This window comes from Schistocerca serialis, chromosome 6 (assembly GCF_023864345.2).
Source record: "Schistocerca serialis cubense isolate TAMUIC-IGC-003099 chromosome 6, iqSchSeri2.2, whole genome shotgun sequence".
Lineage (NCBI taxonomy): Eukaryota > Metazoa > Arthropoda > Insecta > Orthoptera > Acrididae > Schistocerca > Schistocerca serialis.
This window is the reverse complement of record NC_064643.1, coordinates 753,409,590-753,429,421: the sequence shown is the minus strand read 5'-3', so window position 1 is coordinate 753,429,421 and position 19,832 is coordinate 753,409,590. Positions and strand designations below refer to the sequence as shown.

The 19,832-nt window shown below is 39.5% G+C and overlaps 1 protein-coding gene across 1 annotated transcript in view; it reads left to right on the top strand.

The window, feature by feature from the left end:
* The window catches only part of LOC126483783 (tensin), a 512,889-nt gene that overhangs the window by 480,205 nt on the left and 12,852 nt on the right, over nucleotides 1-19,832 (top strand). The window contains exons 12-17 of the mRNA XM_050106942.1: nucleotides 5,203-5,405; nucleotides 9,320-9,385; nucleotides 16,737-16,917; nucleotides 17,291-17,471; nucleotides 17,583-17,810; nucleotides 19,238-19,387. Of these exons, the coding sequence (XP_049962899.1) occupies nucleotides 5,203-5,405; nucleotides 9,320-9,385; nucleotides 16,737-16,917; nucleotides 17,291-17,471; nucleotides 17,583-17,810; nucleotides 19,238-19,387 (1,009 nt within the window). The remainder of the gene's footprint in view (nucleotides 1-5,202; nucleotides 5,406-9,319; nucleotides 9,386-16,736; nucleotides 16,918-17,290; nucleotides 17,472-17,582; nucleotides 17,811-19,237; nucleotides 19,388-19,832) is intronic.

The window sequence follows — 19,832 nt, the reverse complement described above, 5'->3', positions numbered from 1 at the left end:
ACTCGCACACACGCACATATCCATCCACACATACAGCCACAAGCAGACATATTTAAAGACCTAACAGACATATTTAAAGACCTAACAGACATATTTAAAGACCTAACAGCAAGAGGAAAATAAGACAACAGAAAAGATTTCGAAATGCAACAGTGACAATAACAAACGTAATTGTTGGATTCAAATTAATGATATCAATACAATAGAAGGAAACATTCCACGTGGGAAAAATTATATATAAAAACAAAGATGAGGTGACTTACCGAACGAAGGCGCTGGCAGGTCGATAGACACACAAACAAACACACACACACACACACATATATATATATATATATATATATATATATATATATATATATATATATATAAAATAGAAGGAAACATTCCACGTGGGAAAAATTATATATAAAATCAAAGATGAGGTGACTTACCGAACGAAAGCGCTGGCAGGTCGATAGACACACAAACAAACACAAACATACACACAAAATTCAAGCTTTCGCAACAAACTGTTGCCTCATCAGGAAAGAGGGAAGGAGAGGGGAAGACGAAAGGAAGTGGGTTTTAAGGGAGAGGGTGAGGAGTCATTCCAATCCCGGGAGCGGAAAGACTTACCTTAGGGGGAAAAAAGGACAGGTATACACTCGCACACACGCACATATCCATCCACACATACAGACACAAGCAGACATATTTAAAGACAAAGAGTTTGGGCAGAGATGTCAGTCGAGGCAGAAGTGTAGAGGCAAAGAAGTTGTTGAAAGACAGGTGAGGTATGAGTGGCGGAAACTTGAAACTAGCGGAGATTGAGGCCTGGCGGATGACGAGAAGAGAGGATATACTGAAGGGCAAGTTCCCATCTCCGGAGTTCGGATAGGTTGGTGTTGGTGGGAAGTATCCAGATAACCCGGACGGTGTAACACTGTGCCAAGATGTGCTGGCTGTGCACCAAGGCATGTTTAGCCACAGGGTGATCCTCATTACCAACAAACACTGTCTGCCTGTGTCCATTTATGCGAATGGACAGTTTGTTGCTGGTCATTCCCACATAGAATGCATCACAGTGTAGGCAGGTCAGTTGGTAAATCACGTGGGTGCTTTCACAAGTGGCTCTGCCTTTGATCGTGTACACCTTCCGGGTTACAGGACTGGAGTAGGTGGTGGTGGGAGGGTGCATGGGACAGGTTTTGCATCGGGGGCGGTTACAAGGATAGGAGCCAGAGGGTAGGGAAGGTGGTTTGGGGATTTCATAGGGATGAACTAACAGGTTACGAAGGTTAGGTGGACGGCGGAAAGACACTCTTGGCGGAGTGGGGAGGATTTCATGAAGGATGGATCTCATTTCAGGGCAGGATTTGAGGAAGTCGTATCCCTGCTGGAGAGCCACATTCAGAGTCTGGTCCAGTCCCGGAAAGTATCCTGTCACAAGTGGGGCACTTTTGTGTTTTTTCTGTGAGGGATTCTGGGTTTGAGGGGACGAGGAAGTGGCTCTGGTTATTTGCTTCTGTACCAGGTCGGGAGGGTAGTTGCGGGATGCGAAAGCTGTTTTCAGGTTGTTGGTGTACTGATTCAGGGATTCCGGACTGGAGCAGATTCGTTTGCCACGAAGACCTAGGCTGTAGGGAAGGGACCGTTTGATGTGGAATGGGTGGCAGCTGTCATAATGGAGGTACTGTTGCTTGTTGGTGGGTTTGATGTGGACGGACGTGTGAAGTTGGCCATTGGACAGGTGGAGGTCAACGTCAAGGAAAGTGGCATGGGATTTGGAATAGGACCAGGTGAATCTGATGGAACCAAAGGAGTTGAGGTTGGAGAGGAAATTCTGGAGTTCTTCTTCACTGTGAGTCCAGATCATAAAGATGTCATCAATAAATCTGTACCAAACTTTGGGTTGGCAGACTTGGGTAACCAAGAAGGCTTCCTCTAAGCGACCCATCCTGACCCACAACTTCTTCACTTTTGAAGGACAGACATATCAACAATTAAAGGGAACAGCCATGGGTACCAGGATGGCCCCCTCGTATGCCAACCTATTCATGGGTCGCTTAGAGGAAGCCTTCTTGGTTACCCAAGTCTGCCAACCCAAAGTTTGGTACAGATTTATTGATGACATCTTTATGATCTGGACTCACAGTGAAGAAGAACTCCAGAATTTCCTCTCCAACCTCAACTCCTTTGGTTCCATCAGATTCACCTGGTCCTATTCCAAATCCCATGCCACTTTCCTTGACGTTGACCTCCACCTGTCCAATGGCCAACTTCACACGTCCGTCCACATCAAACCCACCAACAAGCAACAGTACCTCCATTATGACAGCTGCCACCCATTCCACATCAAACGGTCCCTTCCCTACAGCCTAGGTCTTCGTGGCAAACGAATCTGCTCCAGTCCGGAATCCCTGAATCAGTACACCAACAACCTGAAAACAGCTTTCGCATCCCGCAACTACCCTCCCGACCTGGTACAGAAGCAAATAACCAGAGCCACTTCCTCGTCCCCTCAAACCCAGAATCCCCCACAGAAAAAACACAAAAGTGCCCCACTTGTGACAGGATACTTTCCGGGACTGGACCAGACTCTGAATGTGGCTCTCCAGCAGGGATACGACTTCCTCAAATCCTGCCCTGAAATGAGATCCATCCTTCATGAAATCCTCCCCACTCCGCCAAGAGTGTCTTTCCGCCGTCCACCTAACCTTCGTAACCTGTTAGTTCATCCCTATGAAATCCCCAAACCACCTTCCCTACCCTCTGGCTCCTATCCTTGTAACCGCCCCCGATGCAAAACCTGTCCCATGCACCCTCCCACCACCACCTACTCCAGTCCTGTAACCCGGAAGGTGTACACGATCAAAGGCAGAGCCACGTGTGAAAGCACCCACGTGATTTACCAACTGACCTGCCTACACTGTGATGCATTCTATGTGGGAATGACCAGCAACAAACTGTCCATTCGCATGAATGGACACAGGCAGACAGTGTTTGTTGGTAATGAGGATCACCCTGTGGCTAAACATGCCTTGGTGCACAGCCAGCACATCTTGGCACAGTGTTACACCGTCCGGGTTATCTGGATACTTCCCACCAACACCAACCTATCCGAACTCCGGAGATGGGAACTTGCCCTTCAGTATATCCTCTCTTCTCGTCATCCGCCAGGCCTCAATCTCCGCTAATTTCAAGTTTCCGCCACTCATACCTCACCTGTCTTTCAACAACTTCTTTGCGTCTTCACTTCTGCCTCGACTGACATCTCTGCCCAAACTCTTTGTCTTTAAATATGTCTGCTTGTGTCTGTATGTGTGGATGGATATGTGCGTGTGTGCGAGTGTATACCTGTCCTTTTTTCCCCCTAAGGTAAGTCTTTCCGCTCCCGGGATTGGAATGACTCCTCACCCTCTCCCTTAAAACCCACTTCCTTTCGTCTTCCCCTCTCCTTCCCTCTTTCCTGATGAGGCAACAGTTTGTTGCGAAAGCTTGAATTTTGTGTGTATGTTTGTGTTTGTTTGTGTGTCTATCGACCTGCCAGCGCTTTCGTTCGGTAAGTCACCTCATATATATATATATATATATATATATATATATATATATATATATATATATATATATATATATATAGAAATGTTGTAATTCTATTGTATATGGCTTTCTCAAATATCTTGGATATAGCTGGGAATGGAAATAGGACAATAACTTCAACATCTTGACTGTCCCCCTTTTTGAAGATAAGAATTACCTTCAAGGTCTTTAGTACTTCTGAGAAACATCACTGCTTGTTGAGCTACTGATCACATTGTATAGCAGTGGTCTACATATATAATCTGAGATATCATCAACTCCATATGTAAATTATTTTCTTTTTCTTATGATTTTTAACATGACTTGTCCAGTTATTGGAGCCAGGAAAATGGGCCTGTCCAATGTTAGGAATATAGTTTAGTACGATACTGTTAGCATAGCAATCCCTGACACTAGATTTATTGTCAGTCTTTGAAAAGTCAAGTTAAAATGTTAAATAATCTGTTTTGCATCAGATTTTTGTATCATATAGCTGGAGGTGTTCAGGTGAGACTCATTTGAGGCTGGTTCCTATGGTACCATTTACAACTTCCCAAAGCGTTTTACTCATGTTACCTGACTTTGCAATAAACTGCTTTGCATGATTTGTGACCTTCATGAAGATTTTTCCATACTATTTAAAGAATCTTTGGAAGTTTGGATCATTGCTTGTTTTATTTTGTACATAAAATTTTTTTCTTGGTTGCACAGGAGTAATTATTCCCTTTCTATCTGTTACTTCTCAGTGGTTTTTCTGTGTATTTATTTGAGCAGAAAGGCAATGTTAAAATAATGGCACACTTGATCAGCAAATATTGTCGTTTTATTTTAAGTGTCATCCTAAAGATAAACATTTTCCCAGGTCATGTGCTTTAGCATGTGTTTAAATAACACTATTATACTGCTGATACCTTTGATATCTATTCTGTACCTAATAGTTAGTAATGAAGGTTTGTTTACACCAATCATGAAGAGCCAGGGCCAAACAAGCATGCTGGAAGAATTAAGACCTTAAACTGGAGAATCTTCCCCATAAAACCAACCTACAAATACTTGGGCCATCCTTATACCATTCCTACTCCTTACTCCTTGTCCAATGAGTCATATTTGATTGAAACATTCACATGCAAGACCTGCGTTAAGTATCCACCCAGTATACCATATTCCAATCCTTTCCACAGTAACGTCAATTTCATTGCAACTGCTGCATGCCTCTTTGTGTGATGCAGTTACTCAGTTGCCTAAAAAACAAAAGAGGGAATAATAAGGAGAAAGAGGAAGGGGAAATAAATATCAGGTACTAGAGGTGAAGATGAAAAAAATGAATAAATAATTTGTAAAGAAAATACAGGTTTCTCAACAGCAATAGCAGATACAGGAATTACATTCTGATGTCACTGTCATTATACCTATCACTAGTAAAGCAGTTTAACTGGAAGGAAGAAATGTGAGTGAAATTTATTGATATTCAACCAAAAAAATAAAGTTTATTTACCATTAATAAGTGTGCCAATTTCTCGTTTTTATGTTGATTTGCTTTCTACATTTTTCTCAAGACCGAGAAGCATACATATAAAATAAATGTGTTTTTACTGTGCTGTTACTTGACATATAAACTTGATTAACTGACACAAATTCCAGATGAGAGAAGAAAGCTTCTCTTCATGGAGGACAACATCAGTCAGTGATGAGCCAGGCAGCCCCACTCATTCAAGCAGCCCAAGGCCACAAACACCAGCATTTCCTGTGCATCCTCGTACACCGTATGTTAATAACAGTTCACAGCAGTTTGAGATGGCCTCCACAGCACCTGGCTTGCCTCCCAAGAGTCCAACTACACAGCGGTAAGATAACAGCCCCGAGTATGTTTTACACCATATAATTATTGCTTATACTTTACTTTTTAAATTGTGCTCATGGTATGTCTAATATGCCAGTATCAAACCCTATTGAAAAACCAGACAGCAAAGTAGAGATGGAAGGAAATATGGTAAACCTCTTTAATAATGAATCAAACTAACAGATCTGGCACATGTTGTTCACAACAAATGATAAAGTACGCACAGTAGTAAGAATCCAGTTACGATACTTTAGATTTGGGGGTTTATCTTTCAGTTGGTAGAGGGACAGCCTGGTAATCAGTTACTAGCTGCATCTGAAAATTTTACTGGTTTGCACTATCATGTGGTTATGCATGAATTTCTTTGTCTTCATGATCATCTGAGGAGAATCCTCTGTTTACTCATATTTTACAAATGTGTCTTTATATTGCCTGAACATAAGTTTACGTAAACTCGGATAACGTATCAAAACTGTATGATGGACCATGTCTCAACCTAAATACCTCTCCATTAGAGTGCAGCACTTCTTTGAAGTGAGCAACCCAAACACACCAGTAGACTGTCTCCCAGCTGCAGTGTCAACAGTGCTCAACTAATTATCATGGATCGTTTAATTTGTTTTGCAACCTTTTTTTTCATATGCAAATTATGTTTCTGAAACATATCGAGTCTCACTTTCATCTATGATAATGGTGTAGGCTGAAGTTATGAATTAAAATTTATGCCAGCTCTGGGATTAGAACCCAGGTATCTTGCTCACTAGGCAGATGTGCTATCTGTTGTGCCACACTACCACTCCATCTCTACTACCCTAGTACTGAGGTGTGAATTGGTATTTGTATGGGGGAGGGTAGTCGATGCAGCTGTGGTAGCTGTAGTGCCAGTGTGGCACAACAGGAGAGTAAGCTGCAGACCCTGGTTTGAATCCCAGTGCTGGTACAAATTTTAATTCATTGCTTCAGCCTATATCATTATCGTAGATGATTTTTTTTTTCCTTCAGCTTTATTCTTTTGGATACTTTCTATGAGATAATAGTGTAAGGTATGGCTGGAATTCTCTTATTCAATTAAAATAGAAGTAAAATCAAATGCTCATAAGGGATTGTTCAGTACAATGAAAAGGACGTATTGAACATCATTTAAACCACTCTTATTTATGCCTACTAATGTGTCACAGTACTGCATCAGTGTTAATCAAAACCCCAATTCATAAATTTTCATATGGATTGTAAAGATGATCAACAATGTCTGGTTTGCTGAAATTGTTGCTGTGCATTTACTGTTACGTAAGCACGGACTGAAGCCCTCAAAGAGTTTTCTTCAGTGCGTTAACACTTTACTATGGAGATAATGACTGATAGCACTGATTCAGAAGAAATTATATTATCTGATATGTCAGCCTCCCCTGGTTCATTATAAGGATGTGTCCAAAGGACATGCTCCTTCTTTTCCTTATGGTGTCTGAGATTCTCTCTATTTCATTATGCAGTTCTTGGTTCGCTGAGTGTACTGCTCTTGGTTCACTCATCATCTATACCGACAGTCTCCTGAGAATCTTTCATTCTTAAGCAACATTCATGCTTTCTGCTGCTTTATTTTACAAAGGGTAGTTATATCACTAAGCAAGGGGAATTCCTTCTCTGAATGGATGATTATTTCACGAGGCATTTCATGAGGTTCAAGTCTGGATCCAATCGTATTTTTACTTTATGTAAACAGCTTGCCCATAAACATAAATTCACACTCAGTTCTATTTGCCGATGATACTTCTGCCCTTTTCGAGACCAGTCACTGAGAGCAAATTCCCTCAACTGTCACAAATCTACTAGACAGTTGAGAAGACTGGTTTCAACTAAATGGGTTAAAACTGAATATTGGAAAAACATGTTTACTGTAGTTTAAAACTAAAACTCAATGGTAAATGAAACCCATATTAATCACAAAAACAATCAACTGAAAGAAGCAGGCTGTGTTAATTTTTTGGACCAAAATTTATCATATAAAGGACTTAGCAAATAAATTAAACAGCCTGCCTTTACAATGAAGATTTTCATACTCTACTAGCATGGAATAGTTTACCACATCTATTTTGAGTCAGTTATAAGATATGTCATTATTTTCTGGAGTAACACAAGTAAAATGACTAGAATATTACTACATAAAATCAGTTGTTAGAAATATGTGTAATGCAAAACCACGATATTCCTGTGATTCTTCAACTTCTCCCGGTGTATTTCTTGCTCAGACAGTCCACGGGTGTACTGCCGGTCCATAATGTCCAATGGGCACAATATTTCGGCGATCAGACATGTCACCATCATCACTGATGATGGCAACATGTCTGATTGCCGAAATATTGTGCCCGTTGGATACCATGGACCGACAGTACCACGCTCGTGGACTGTTCGAACACAATATTCCGGTTGCCCACAGATAAGAAATTTATGAACTGATTATTTTCGTATACATTAACCCTACGTTATTCATAGACAATAATTTTGAATGCCAGTACATCACTAGGAACAAGGGAACTTTCATGCTTCCCACTAATAGATAAAGTCCTATGCACAAACCCCAGAATACATAGGCATGAAAATTTACAGCATGCTAGAAAAGAAACAAATCCACAGCATGAAGCTAGGACAACTTAAACCAAAAGCTTCGAAAGTTGTTAGTACAGAAATACTATTCTTCCTTAGAAAAATTTCTGAATGACAGTATGAAAAGCTGAGCAAGAAAGCAAAAAGTTGTTTATGAAGCTAAGCAGTTCTATGTCAAATAAATGACTGCAAGGTAATTATTTTTATATATTGATGTTGTTGTTATATATCGTTTCTGTAATCCAGTTCAACTGAAACTGCAGTACTGATGAATCCCCTGTACATTAAATATATGATTGAACTTTGTATGTTATGAGACATTGAAATTCTGATTCTGATTCCCATAAGGCTTTAGGGCAGATCACTGTCTGGTAATGTCTCAATTTTGCAGTGATAAAAAGATTCTCCTCATTGTGTCGATGTTCAAAGTTAATGTGCGTGCTAAATTCATCATGATAGCCTCTCTGTTTTTGTAACAGACAAAATTCAGTTCATTTGCATAGTTTCTTTTCATAAAATTTTATTCATCATAGCAGTGAGCATTCCTTATCAGTTTTTAATGGTACATATGCTGTAAATGAAATTCTATTATTAAATATTTATGAGGGGGGGGGGGGGGGGGGGGGGGGAAATATCAGACTGAGTATACATGTCAACTCAGACACCAGAATTGTTAGAAGGCCAGCCATTTCCTTTCATTTCTTTTCCAACATGTTTCCAGCAGTGCCCGCATTCCCTTTATTTTCAGTGTTAAATATTTCATTCCCTTTATTTTTAGTGTTAAATTTTTCATAATTTATTTGTATTCTTCTTTAATCATCTGGCCTATGTAAGAAGCTAGATTTGGTTTTTCTTCTCCTCCACCTAGTATATATTTAGCTACTTGTGCACAACAGGAAATTTTAATTGATAGTCCTCATATGCAGTGAATATTATATGAACTAGGTAAATTTTTGCTTACATGCAAGCAGCTTTAGAAACTTATCCTTTTAGTATTTCTTGTCTCATTCATTTCTTAATAAAAATTTATGAAAATTATGTAAAATATTATTCCACTTAAAGATCTATGGAAATAAACATGCCAAATAAATTAAAATATGCATTGCACAATTGCAGTTTTTGATACTTTCACTGGGTGTAAATGGTTTATATCTTCCAACATCTTCAACCTGCATATTGCAATAAGTTCTGCTAAAATCATATTTTTTCTTTCTTTGGCTCTTTTTCTGGTATTGTTTAAAAGAAAGAAATTACTGTTATTATTTCTTTTTTAAAATTAATAACACTTACAGTTTTTCTTACATTTCACTATTGTAGACGTTTGAGTTATTCGGGATCATTTAAAAACCTGCGAAAGTGGCCTTCCAGTTCTTCTGTATCTAGGTATGTGAATTATTGTGGAGTGCATGAATTGAGACTGTTTGTTAAACCTCATCTTTGCGTTGTTTGTTACTAAAAAAAAGGGAGCTGCTTGCAGAAGTAGAAAGAAAGCCGGCTAGTGTGCACATAAAATGTCCAATAAGTTGCACAAACAGCGGATGGTCAGTTTTCTTTCTTAAACGAGTCTCCATTTATTATACAATACTTTGATGTGAACAGAACACTGTCTGTATCTTGCTTACAGTGGGTGAATTTTGTGCAGTGTGCGCCATTAGAAAGTGACTTCCATATAATTTTTTCCCATGTGTGTCTTTTTACACTAACACCCAGTTAATGACTACACTCTCATTAACATCTTTAGCGTACACTTCCAAAGACCCCCTTAGTTCTTAGACCTAAAGTAGTCCAAGTAGTGCATAATGTTTTAGGGGACTTCTTTCTCAAATAGTAACAGAATTATATGTTGTAACATTTGTCTGTGTTTCAAGGGGCTTTAAGTATTGCAGCACATATTTATAAATAAAAAGAAATTATGCAAAAAAGAATACCATATTTGATAACTGACTGACAGTGCTTTAGTAGATATAATCAGTTTTTTTTCACTTAAGTGATGTTATGATCACATGAAAAAAAAACATAATAAACCATGAGTGGAATGCTCTCAGAACTTAGGATGCATACAGATATCTTTTTTTTATATTTATTTTGTAAAAATGTTTATAATAGAAGGATCAAACTATTAGAGACATTAAGAGGTGAAGGCACGGAATAAGCCATAGATGAGAAAGATGTATGTGGATATATTATGACAAGAAATGCAAAATCAGAAATAATCACAATTTTACAGAGAGACAGATGGGCTGGCCAGTAATTACATTAGTTCAGTACAGCCAACAGCGATACAAAACCAATGAAAATAAATAAAACCTAGCTTTCAGAAACTTATTCCCTCATCAGGGAAGCAAGAGGAATGAGGGAAAAACAGGGAAAGAAGGGAAGTGGATGCAGGTCATTCACAACCTAGGTTATGAGGTAAGAAGGAAGGAAAGCAAACATGGAGTAAAGGGTGTCAAAGGAAAGTCAAAAATAGCATGTTGTAAGTACTATTCCAGCATCAGAGCAAATAAGATAGATTGAGATTTAAAGTGAGGTGATGGGTAATATTAACAAGGAGACAAAGATAAAAAAAAAACTCGATTGAGATTTAAAGTGAGGTGAATAAGATGGGTAATATTAACAAGGAGACAAAGATAAAAAAAACTCCTTGACATTATCCTTCTTATTCATATCACTTACACCTCTTTAGATCTCAATCTATCTCATTTGCTTTGAAACTGACAAAGTACTTATGACATGCTATCTTTGACTTCCCTTTGACACTCTGTACTCCATCTTGGCTTATCTCTTCCTTGTTACCTAGGCTGTCAATGAATTTCATCCACATTCCCTTCTTTCCCCATTTCTCGTCTCTCATCCCTGCTGAAGGAACAAGTTTCCAAATGCTAGGTTTTATTTATTTTTGTCAGTCTTGAGTGATTGTCAGTTGTACTGAGCCAAGGTAGCTTCTGGCTACCCTCATCTGTCTCTTTGTATATTTTTCACATTTCTGTATGAATTTTTCCTTTTAATCAATAACTGTAATTGTGAAATGTGATACTACTCACAGTAAGGAATGAAAAGAGAGAGTGTTTATTTATTTATATATTTATTTATTCATCCATCCATTTTTAAACATTTGCATATCATCACTATTGTGAAATCATATCTCCTGAACTACATGTTGTACGATGATATAATATTGTAGATACATTCAGTGACATATATGATCCTGTCAGCAAAATTTGTTGTGAATAGAGTTAGTAGGAAAGAATAATAAATTTAAACATCGTGCATGATACAGTACTTTTTCACTCATTTCATTGTTTATGACATCATTTCTCCTTAACTATGTGTCATACAATGATATGATTGTGCACTTACATTCAATAGCATATGTGGATACTGTCTGTAAAATGTGTCATGAATACAGTGTATAGTAATGAAGTAATAAATTATGAGGGTGGTATGAAAAGTTCTCAGAACGGAATAGAAAATAATACTTAGATCACTGAAACGTTTTTATTTTTCAATGTAGTGTCCTTGTAATTAATGCACTTGGTCCAATGATGTGCCAGTGCTTTGATCCCATCTCAAAACTGAATTTCCTCCAGGGAGGCAAAATATTTGTCAACTCCAGCTATCAATTCTTCGTTTGAAGTAAATCTTCGTCCATAAAGAAAAATTTTCAGTTTTTGAAGAGATAGGAGTCTGATGGAGCCATATCAGGTGAATAAGATGTTGTGGCAACCGTTCATACCTTAGTTCATGTAATTTTGCCATGGCAGAGGCAGGCGTCAAGAGTCGCGGCACCCATCTTGCAGATAATTTTTTCATTTCCATTTCTTCAGTTAAAATGTGATATACCAGTTTAGACGTCATCTGGCAAGCGTGACCAATTTCAAGCACTTTCAGTTGGTGATCCTCCATGAGCATTTTGTGCACTTTTGCGATGATTTCTGGAGTAGTGACACATCGTGGCTGACCACTGCACAGATCATCATCTAAGCTCTCCTGACCAAATTTAAATTCATTAGTCCACTTGGCAACAGTTGAATATGAAGGAGCAGAGTCCTCCAGTGTATTCTGGAAATCAGCATGAATGTCCTTTGCTTTCATGCCTTTCTTTACGAAGTAACTTAATCACTGCTCGAATCTCAATTTTTTTTATTTATTTATTTTTTTCCATCTTCACGAACCATTATGCTGTAACAACAACAGAGCCACATCACCACCACAGCTCTCTTCCAAGAGCACTGACGTGGCACGTGTTTATAGGCAACAGTCCAATGAATATCACGTGAACAACTCGTTGCGCTGGCACTGACCTCTTGTGATGATTCCGAGAAATTTTCAAACCGCCCTCACATAATGTTGTACCTCAAGCAATACTTCTACTGCATCAGTGGTGGAAAAGTAGTATGTGATAAATGTTTTTCCATACATCATTTTGCAAGGGGTTGTTAGCAGAAAAAAATTGTAAACATTTGAAATTATGTGTAAAGTATGTTGCATGTTGCTAAGTGCTTTCATTCTCAAATATTGGAATAATAAAGTCTGGGAATTCACACATTGTGAACTACGCTTCTTTTTCACCCCAACCCCACCCCCACCTGTTTGATAGGTAGGTGTTTCTTACCACCAGAGAGATTGTGGATTACAGCTTATTTGTATGTAGGTATGTAAAATAAAGAGAGATGGACAGAAGTAGCTAATACTGTCAAGGAGGCTGCAGAGAAACACATTCCCAAGAAAAGGAACAGTAAGAAGGCTAGATGGCTGTCAGTTGAGGCACTGCAAGTTGCAGAAGAACATTGCAGAAGAACGAAGGAAAGCAAAAATTAAGGGAGATAGATCAGCTATGTTTGAATTAAATAAAGATTTTCAGAAATTAGCTAGAAGAGATAAAAATATATTCTTTATTGAACAGTGCAAGGAAGTTGAAGATAGTAACGGAATGGGGAAGACAAGAGATCTTTATAAGAAAATTAGAGAAATTAAAGGAAAATTCCAGGCAAAAATTGGAATGATAAAAGATAGAAACGGGAAAGATCAGAGTGAAGCAGAGGATGTTGAGGAAAGATGGGCAGAATATGTAGAAGACCTATACAAGAAAGAACTGCATGATGACAGGGCTCCTACTGCTGATGTTAATGTTAATTTAGAACTAGAGCCAGATATTTTGGAGAGCAAAATCCAGTGGGCCCTTGAAAACATGTTATGAGGAATGCGAGGCTAGATGAAGGAGAAACAGTAATTAAAATAGCTGGAATAAATGTAAACAACCTCAGGTACACGGATGATACGATCCTGTTGGCAGAAAGTGAAGAATAATTGAGAACACTCTTACTGAAGGTGAAAGACGAAAGTGAAAAGGCCGGTCTTATGCTGAATGTGAAGAAGACGAAAATTACGGCAACTACAGCTACCAATTCGTGGGATATAGCAGGAGAAACCATGGAGGTAGTGACCACATTCAGTTATCTCAGTTCCCAGATCTCTGCTGATGGCGACTGCAGCCATGAAATCTGGAGACGCCTGTTGCTCGGTAGACAGGCGATGTCAAACCTTGACAAGGTTATAAGGTCCAGAGGTATAACACTAGCAACAAAGATCCGTATTGTGAGGGCTATGGTCTTTCCAGTTGTGATGTATGGATGTGAGACCTGGACCGTTAGAAAGGCTGAACGGTGAAGAATTGATTCCTTCGAATTGTGGTGTTGGAGGAAACTTCTTATAGTTCCATGGACTGCAAAGAGAACCAACAGATCAATATTGGAGCAAATAAAACCAGATTTCTCCCTGGAAGGTCTAATGTTAAAACAAAAGCTGGAAAAAACATTAATGCTGGGGAAGATTGAAGGAACTAGAAGAAGAGGGCGTCAGAGGATGAGATGGATCGATGGCATCACAGAAGCAATGTGTTCCAACCTGGAAGGTCTACGGGAGAAAGTGCAAGACAGGAAAAAGTGGCGTGATTTGGTCCATGGGGTCACGAAGAGTCGGAACTGACTAAACGAATAGAGAGAGAGAGAGATGTAAAATAAAGAAAGGAAACAACTCAGCTATAGCAAACATATGTGTGGTACAGAGACACATAACATAAAACAGTGCTCACACTAGATTTTGAGCTTTTTTCTAGCATAAGTACTCACATTTACCCATACGGTCACTCATACTCCCAAACACACACTTCCATAGCAGTGGTGAGACTCCTTATTGAGTGCTGATTGTTGGGATCAGTTCCTTGACTGATGGAGATGGGGGAGGCGAAGAATAAATGAGGCAAGGAGGGGGGTAGCAGGATAATGCGAGTCACATCTTTTGACAGACGACACAACAAGAGAAAAGGAGTTCAGAGGGTGCAGCATATAAAAGGCAGAGAGATAGAGAGGGGGGCGGGCAGCCAGGAATTGGGGAAAATAATAGAAAGATGAAGAGGGTGACAGGGAAAGGAGTGGAAAAGGGAGATGGAGGGAGGGAGGGAGGGAAGGAGAGAGAGAGAGAGCACATTGGGGAGTGGGGGGCAGATTGGTGGGAGAAGGCAGTAGACGATCGGACAGGGAAGGAGCGGTGTGGACAGAAGAGAGAAGGGAAAAGGCAAGGAGAGGCAGTGGGAAGCAGGTTTGTGGAGATTTAGGCCAGGGGCGTTGCAAAAATGCGTGATATGCTGGACAATTCCCACCTGCATAGTTCAGAGAAACTCGTGCTGGAGGAGAGTATCCAAATGATCCACATGCTGAAGCATCTATGGAAGTCAATTGTGCTGTGATGCACAGCACGTTCGGAAACTGGTTGGTCAAGTTTGTGGTTTGTCACAGTTTGTCAGTGGCCATTCATGTGAGCAGACAGTTGGTTACTTGTCATGCCCACATAGAATGCTGTACAGTAATTGCAGCATAGGTAATACATAACAGGATGGCTTTCATGCATGGTCCTCTTTATCATTGGGTAGGAAGCGCCTGTGACTGGACTGCAGTAAGAGGTGGTAGATGGATGTGTGAGACAGGTCTGGCATCTGATCTGACTGCAAGTGAGCGAGATTGGAACATGGATGGACAAGGATATTCTGTAGGTTGGGTTTGTAGTGGAACTCTACTTTGGGTGATGTGGGTAGCATATCCCTCATCTCAGGGCATGACAAGAGGTAGTCAAAGCCCTGTTGAAGGATGTGGTTGAGCTTCCCAAGGCCCGGGTGATAATGAGTAATCACAAGCTGCTTCTCTAGACAGGCCATTTACATACTCTCTTCCAGCACAAGTTTCTCTGAACTGCACTGGTGGGAATTCTCTCTCGAGCATATCCTGCAATCTTGCAGTCTCCCTGACCTAAACCTCTGCTAAACTGGTTCGAACTGCCTCACCTTACCTTTACCCTTCTCTCTTTTGTCCAAACCACTCCTTCCCTGACCAAATCATGTACTGCCCCCCCCCCCCCCCCCCAAGCAGACATTCCAATTCTCTGCTGTTGATACCACTCCTTCCCTGTGCAGCTCGTGTACTGGCTTCTCCCACTGCTCTTTCTCTTCTCCTCTCCTCCCCCTCCGCTCCATGCAGACTCTCCCTCCTCCTCCTCCTCCCCCTCCGCTCCATGCAGACTCTCCCTCCTCCTCCTCCTCCCCCTCCCCCTCTCCCTCTCCCGTCCCCCCTCTCCCAGAAAACAGATCCGCAATCTCAGTGGACTTAAAGATAGTGTACCACTTGATAAACCATGAGGAGTTATTAACAATCCTTAATGGATTTGGGATTTGCTCGAAGCTGCTGGCCATAATTAGAGCTGTTCTGATGGATATGAAATCTGTGGTGAAGTTCCTATGATTACATTCCTCTGAGGGATAAACAGCAGTCCCAAAGGATGATGGTCTCTCTCCATTTTTCAACACTACATATTCTGATGGCTATAACTCACTGAGAATGGGAATAAAATTTATATATGTCAGTATATAACAGTTTTAAAACCAGTAAATTTGTTTGCTGACAAAAATTTGGTCCTGTGTGGCAATACTCCTTGGAGAGCTGAACATGAAAGTCTGTAAAATCATTACAGAAATTCTGGGATCCAATTACATGAATGGCAGTCATTAGAAGTATCCATCAAAGACATTTATAACAAAGTAGAAAAAGTCACAGAAATGGTTCACAAAAGACAGGTAAAATTTTATAGCCATGTCATTTTAGTAAATAGAGACAGGCTGAATAAAATGATATTTCACTTTTTCAACACAATACCCAAATAAGTAATTCCTTCATTTACTAGCGCCAAAGACCTCCTGCAAACATTAGAAATCAGACCTAAAGATGCTTTTACCATAGATCTCTTCTGCAAAATGATAGCAAATCTCACTGACAGATGCATCAAGGTGTAATCTCTGGGTTGGCCCCAAAGAATAAATAATGCATAATTCATCTGTGAATGAACAGAGCACAAGACTTTCTAACTACGATATCTGCTGTATTATTGGTTGCTTTATAGTTGTGTTGCATATTTTATTTTCTTTCTTTATTGCAATGATTTCTGAAATTGATTGTTCAATGTCAGTATAAATGCAGATTGTTTCACTGCAGCTAACTAACATGTAATTGGATGATGTCCTGTTGGAATGCAGATTAGTTATAATGCTTTCAAAATATGTGGATGTTTGAGCAAACAAAGGACTTTGCCTAACATATTACTGACCTTTCAAATGAGCCAGCACTCAGTTGCAAATGAGAAGCTTCATTGGGTTCACTTATAATTCTCCCTACTTCTGCCCTTCTAGCAAGGACCGTTCTCCTTCGCCAGTGTCTGACCATTCACAGACAGTGCACCAGCAGAACATCAGCATGATAAGTAATTCCAGCAGCGGTGTGAGCAGCAGCAGTCGCATAATCAATGCTTATCAAACAACACCACATTCATCTGGATTTGTCTCTGATGGATACCTGCAGCAGAGCCCAAAAGTAAGTATAAAGATCTTTAGTAACAGAGAGAGAGGGAGTTTTGTTTTGAGGCTGTAGTTGTACATTTATTCAATTTAATTTATAGAACAATTTTCAAATTTAGAGTTGTTTGCTCTGTTGTACCTGAATAAAGAGGAGGCACACTAGATTCATATATGAACCAGTATTTGGAATTCTTCCCCACACTCTATATATTCTTCTCTGGCTCTCAGAACTTTTCATGAGTTGTATTGCATGTAGGTAAACTGAGGCATGTAGGTAAATTGATTTACAAATAGATCAAAGTACCCAGTCACATTATTTGACTCAATATTTTTGAGTATGTCCTTTAACTTAACCTAGTCAGGAGTAATATTACAATTCTTATCCACAGAATTCTGCTGTTCTTAATGGAAGCACTGGCCAGTCTTCACCCACTGTTTATTATGGCCATTCAAGGAGATCATCACTGCATTCAAACAGTGAACCACCACAGGATGTATCTCCAGCACATGTTAAATTTGTTAGAGATACATCACGTTTTTGGTATAAGCCTACCATCTCCAGGGAAGAAGGTAAGGAACACCAAGTTATAACTAGTCTGTATACCACATAGTAGTGAAAGTAATTTAAAATTTTCAGTATCACTACTACAATACTTGAGTTCACTGTTCCTCTGTTTTCAGCTATTAACATGTTAAAAGACCAGCCTCCAGGAACTTTTGTTGTACGTGATTCCAATTCATTCCCTGGTGCCTTTGGACTGGCTTTGAAAGTTGCTACACCTCCACCTAATGTACAAGGAAAGAGTTCCTCATCAGGTGATCCTGCTAGTGAATTGGTGCGACACTTCCTCATTGAACCAACATCTCGTGGAGTGAGACTCAAAGGATGTAGCAATGAACCTGTTTTCAGTGAGTTTGAAATGTATTATACCATATTTTAATTTAAGCACTATTTCTATAGTGGAATGTCATTTACATTTTTTGATGAAATCAGGTGGCACCAACAACTACAAAGTTGGAATTCTGCTACAGGCACCCTGCGTTCTGTGTGATACTATCTTTTTGGCAATAGTCACATAAGCCACGCAGACTCACATTTGCATAGGTCTTACTGTTGTGTCATTATTTAATGTGTTCACAAGGTACTGTCTATGTTAAAGAACATGTGAAGATGATGATGGTTTAGTCATTAAATATTATACACTTAGGGACCTAGGTTCCACTACACTTATGGGCCTAGGTTCCACTGTTATATTCAAGATAGGGTTGGAACAGAGATGTTAAATGGGGAGAGACCTCTTAAAGTCTGAGTGATGATGAATGGCCTAGGAATGGATAATGCAAAGAGCCTAACTCAGTTATATATGTGCACACAGATACTAATTAATGTATCTGTTACTAGGTTTATAATTTTTCTCTGTTATCATGATGCCCCAATGGCAATAATGATGGTTTCCCCACATCATTTCATCATTATTGTTTTCGTAGGGAACACAATTTTGCAAGGAATTTTTTCTTTCCGTAACAACTTTGGATATTGTCTTTCGCAACTCCATGAATAAGTCAGCTGCTTCAGATGTTCATGATCTAGGCGCATCACACCAGCTCTTCTGTTAGACATATTAAGTTGCCCACACCATTTGCTTTAGATGCAAAATTTCAAAGATAAACATAAATCTTGGAGGAAAAAATGAAGATGGAAGAAAAGCTTTCTTAGGTTAATTGATATAAACTCTAATAACATTTTAAAGTTTTGGCAGCATATTTCGAGACCTTTGCACTGCCTTCAGTGGAGTGTTACATGAGAATTTTATATCTTGACTTCTGATTCTCAGAGTGTAATTAAATCAAAGCAGACACTAACAATAATTTGGGAGAATCTAGGGAATGTGACTGTGATGGCATCACCTATCTCATAGGGGTCTTCATTGTGATTGGTAACTAAGCAGTTGAATACTCCCTTTTTTAAATAGGAATCTTATTAGAAAATTACTTACTATCAGTTATTTAGCTGTGACAACAGTGTAACTGTCACACCAAGTGTATCATTTCCATACATACATTCTTCTTATAGCCCTCCCACTTTGGCCCTTTAATCTTAGGGTATACAATCTTGTACCAAGTTCTTATGAAGAATCGTTCTTTCAGTGAATTTCGTTTTTTTCTGACACATCCGCATACCCTATACATAGGCAGTTAATTCCATTTATTAATTTTATAACTGCCTATTAAATGTACTACATAGAATTTTCTTCACTTGTATGTGTGTCTAATATCAAATGGAAGCTCTACACGAAAACTTTGGTAGACTTATGAAACTACTGCATTTTTTTCAGGTTCACTTTCAGCACTGGTTTACCAGCACTCTCTTATGCCTATGGCTTTACCATGCCGTCTGTTGTTGCCAGAGGGTGATGGCTCAAGACTTACTGCTGAGAGTCCTGGAGCAGTTAGCAATGCACAACTACTTTTAGCACAGGGTGCAGGTAAGAATAAAATATAAAATCCTTTTATTCAGTGAGGAAGTACATAAAACAATTTGCTTACATACTGTACAATTCATGCACAATACAAATTCATAATGTGCATCTTATGATAATGTTGTTGTTGTTGTCGTCTTCAGTGCTGAGACTGGTTTGATGCAACTCTCCATGCTACTCTATCCTGTGCAAGCTTCTTCATCTCCCAGTACCTACTGCAACCTACATCCTTCTGAATCTGCTTAGTGTATTCATCTCTTGGACTCCCTCTACGATTTTTACCCTCCACGCTGCCCTCCAATACTAAATTTGTGATCCCTTGATGCCTCAGAACATGGCCTACGAACTGGTCCCTTCTTCTTGTCAAGTTGTGCCACAAAATCCTCTTCTCCCCAATTCTATTCAATAGCTCCTCATTAGTTATGTGATCTACCCATCTAATCTTCAGCAT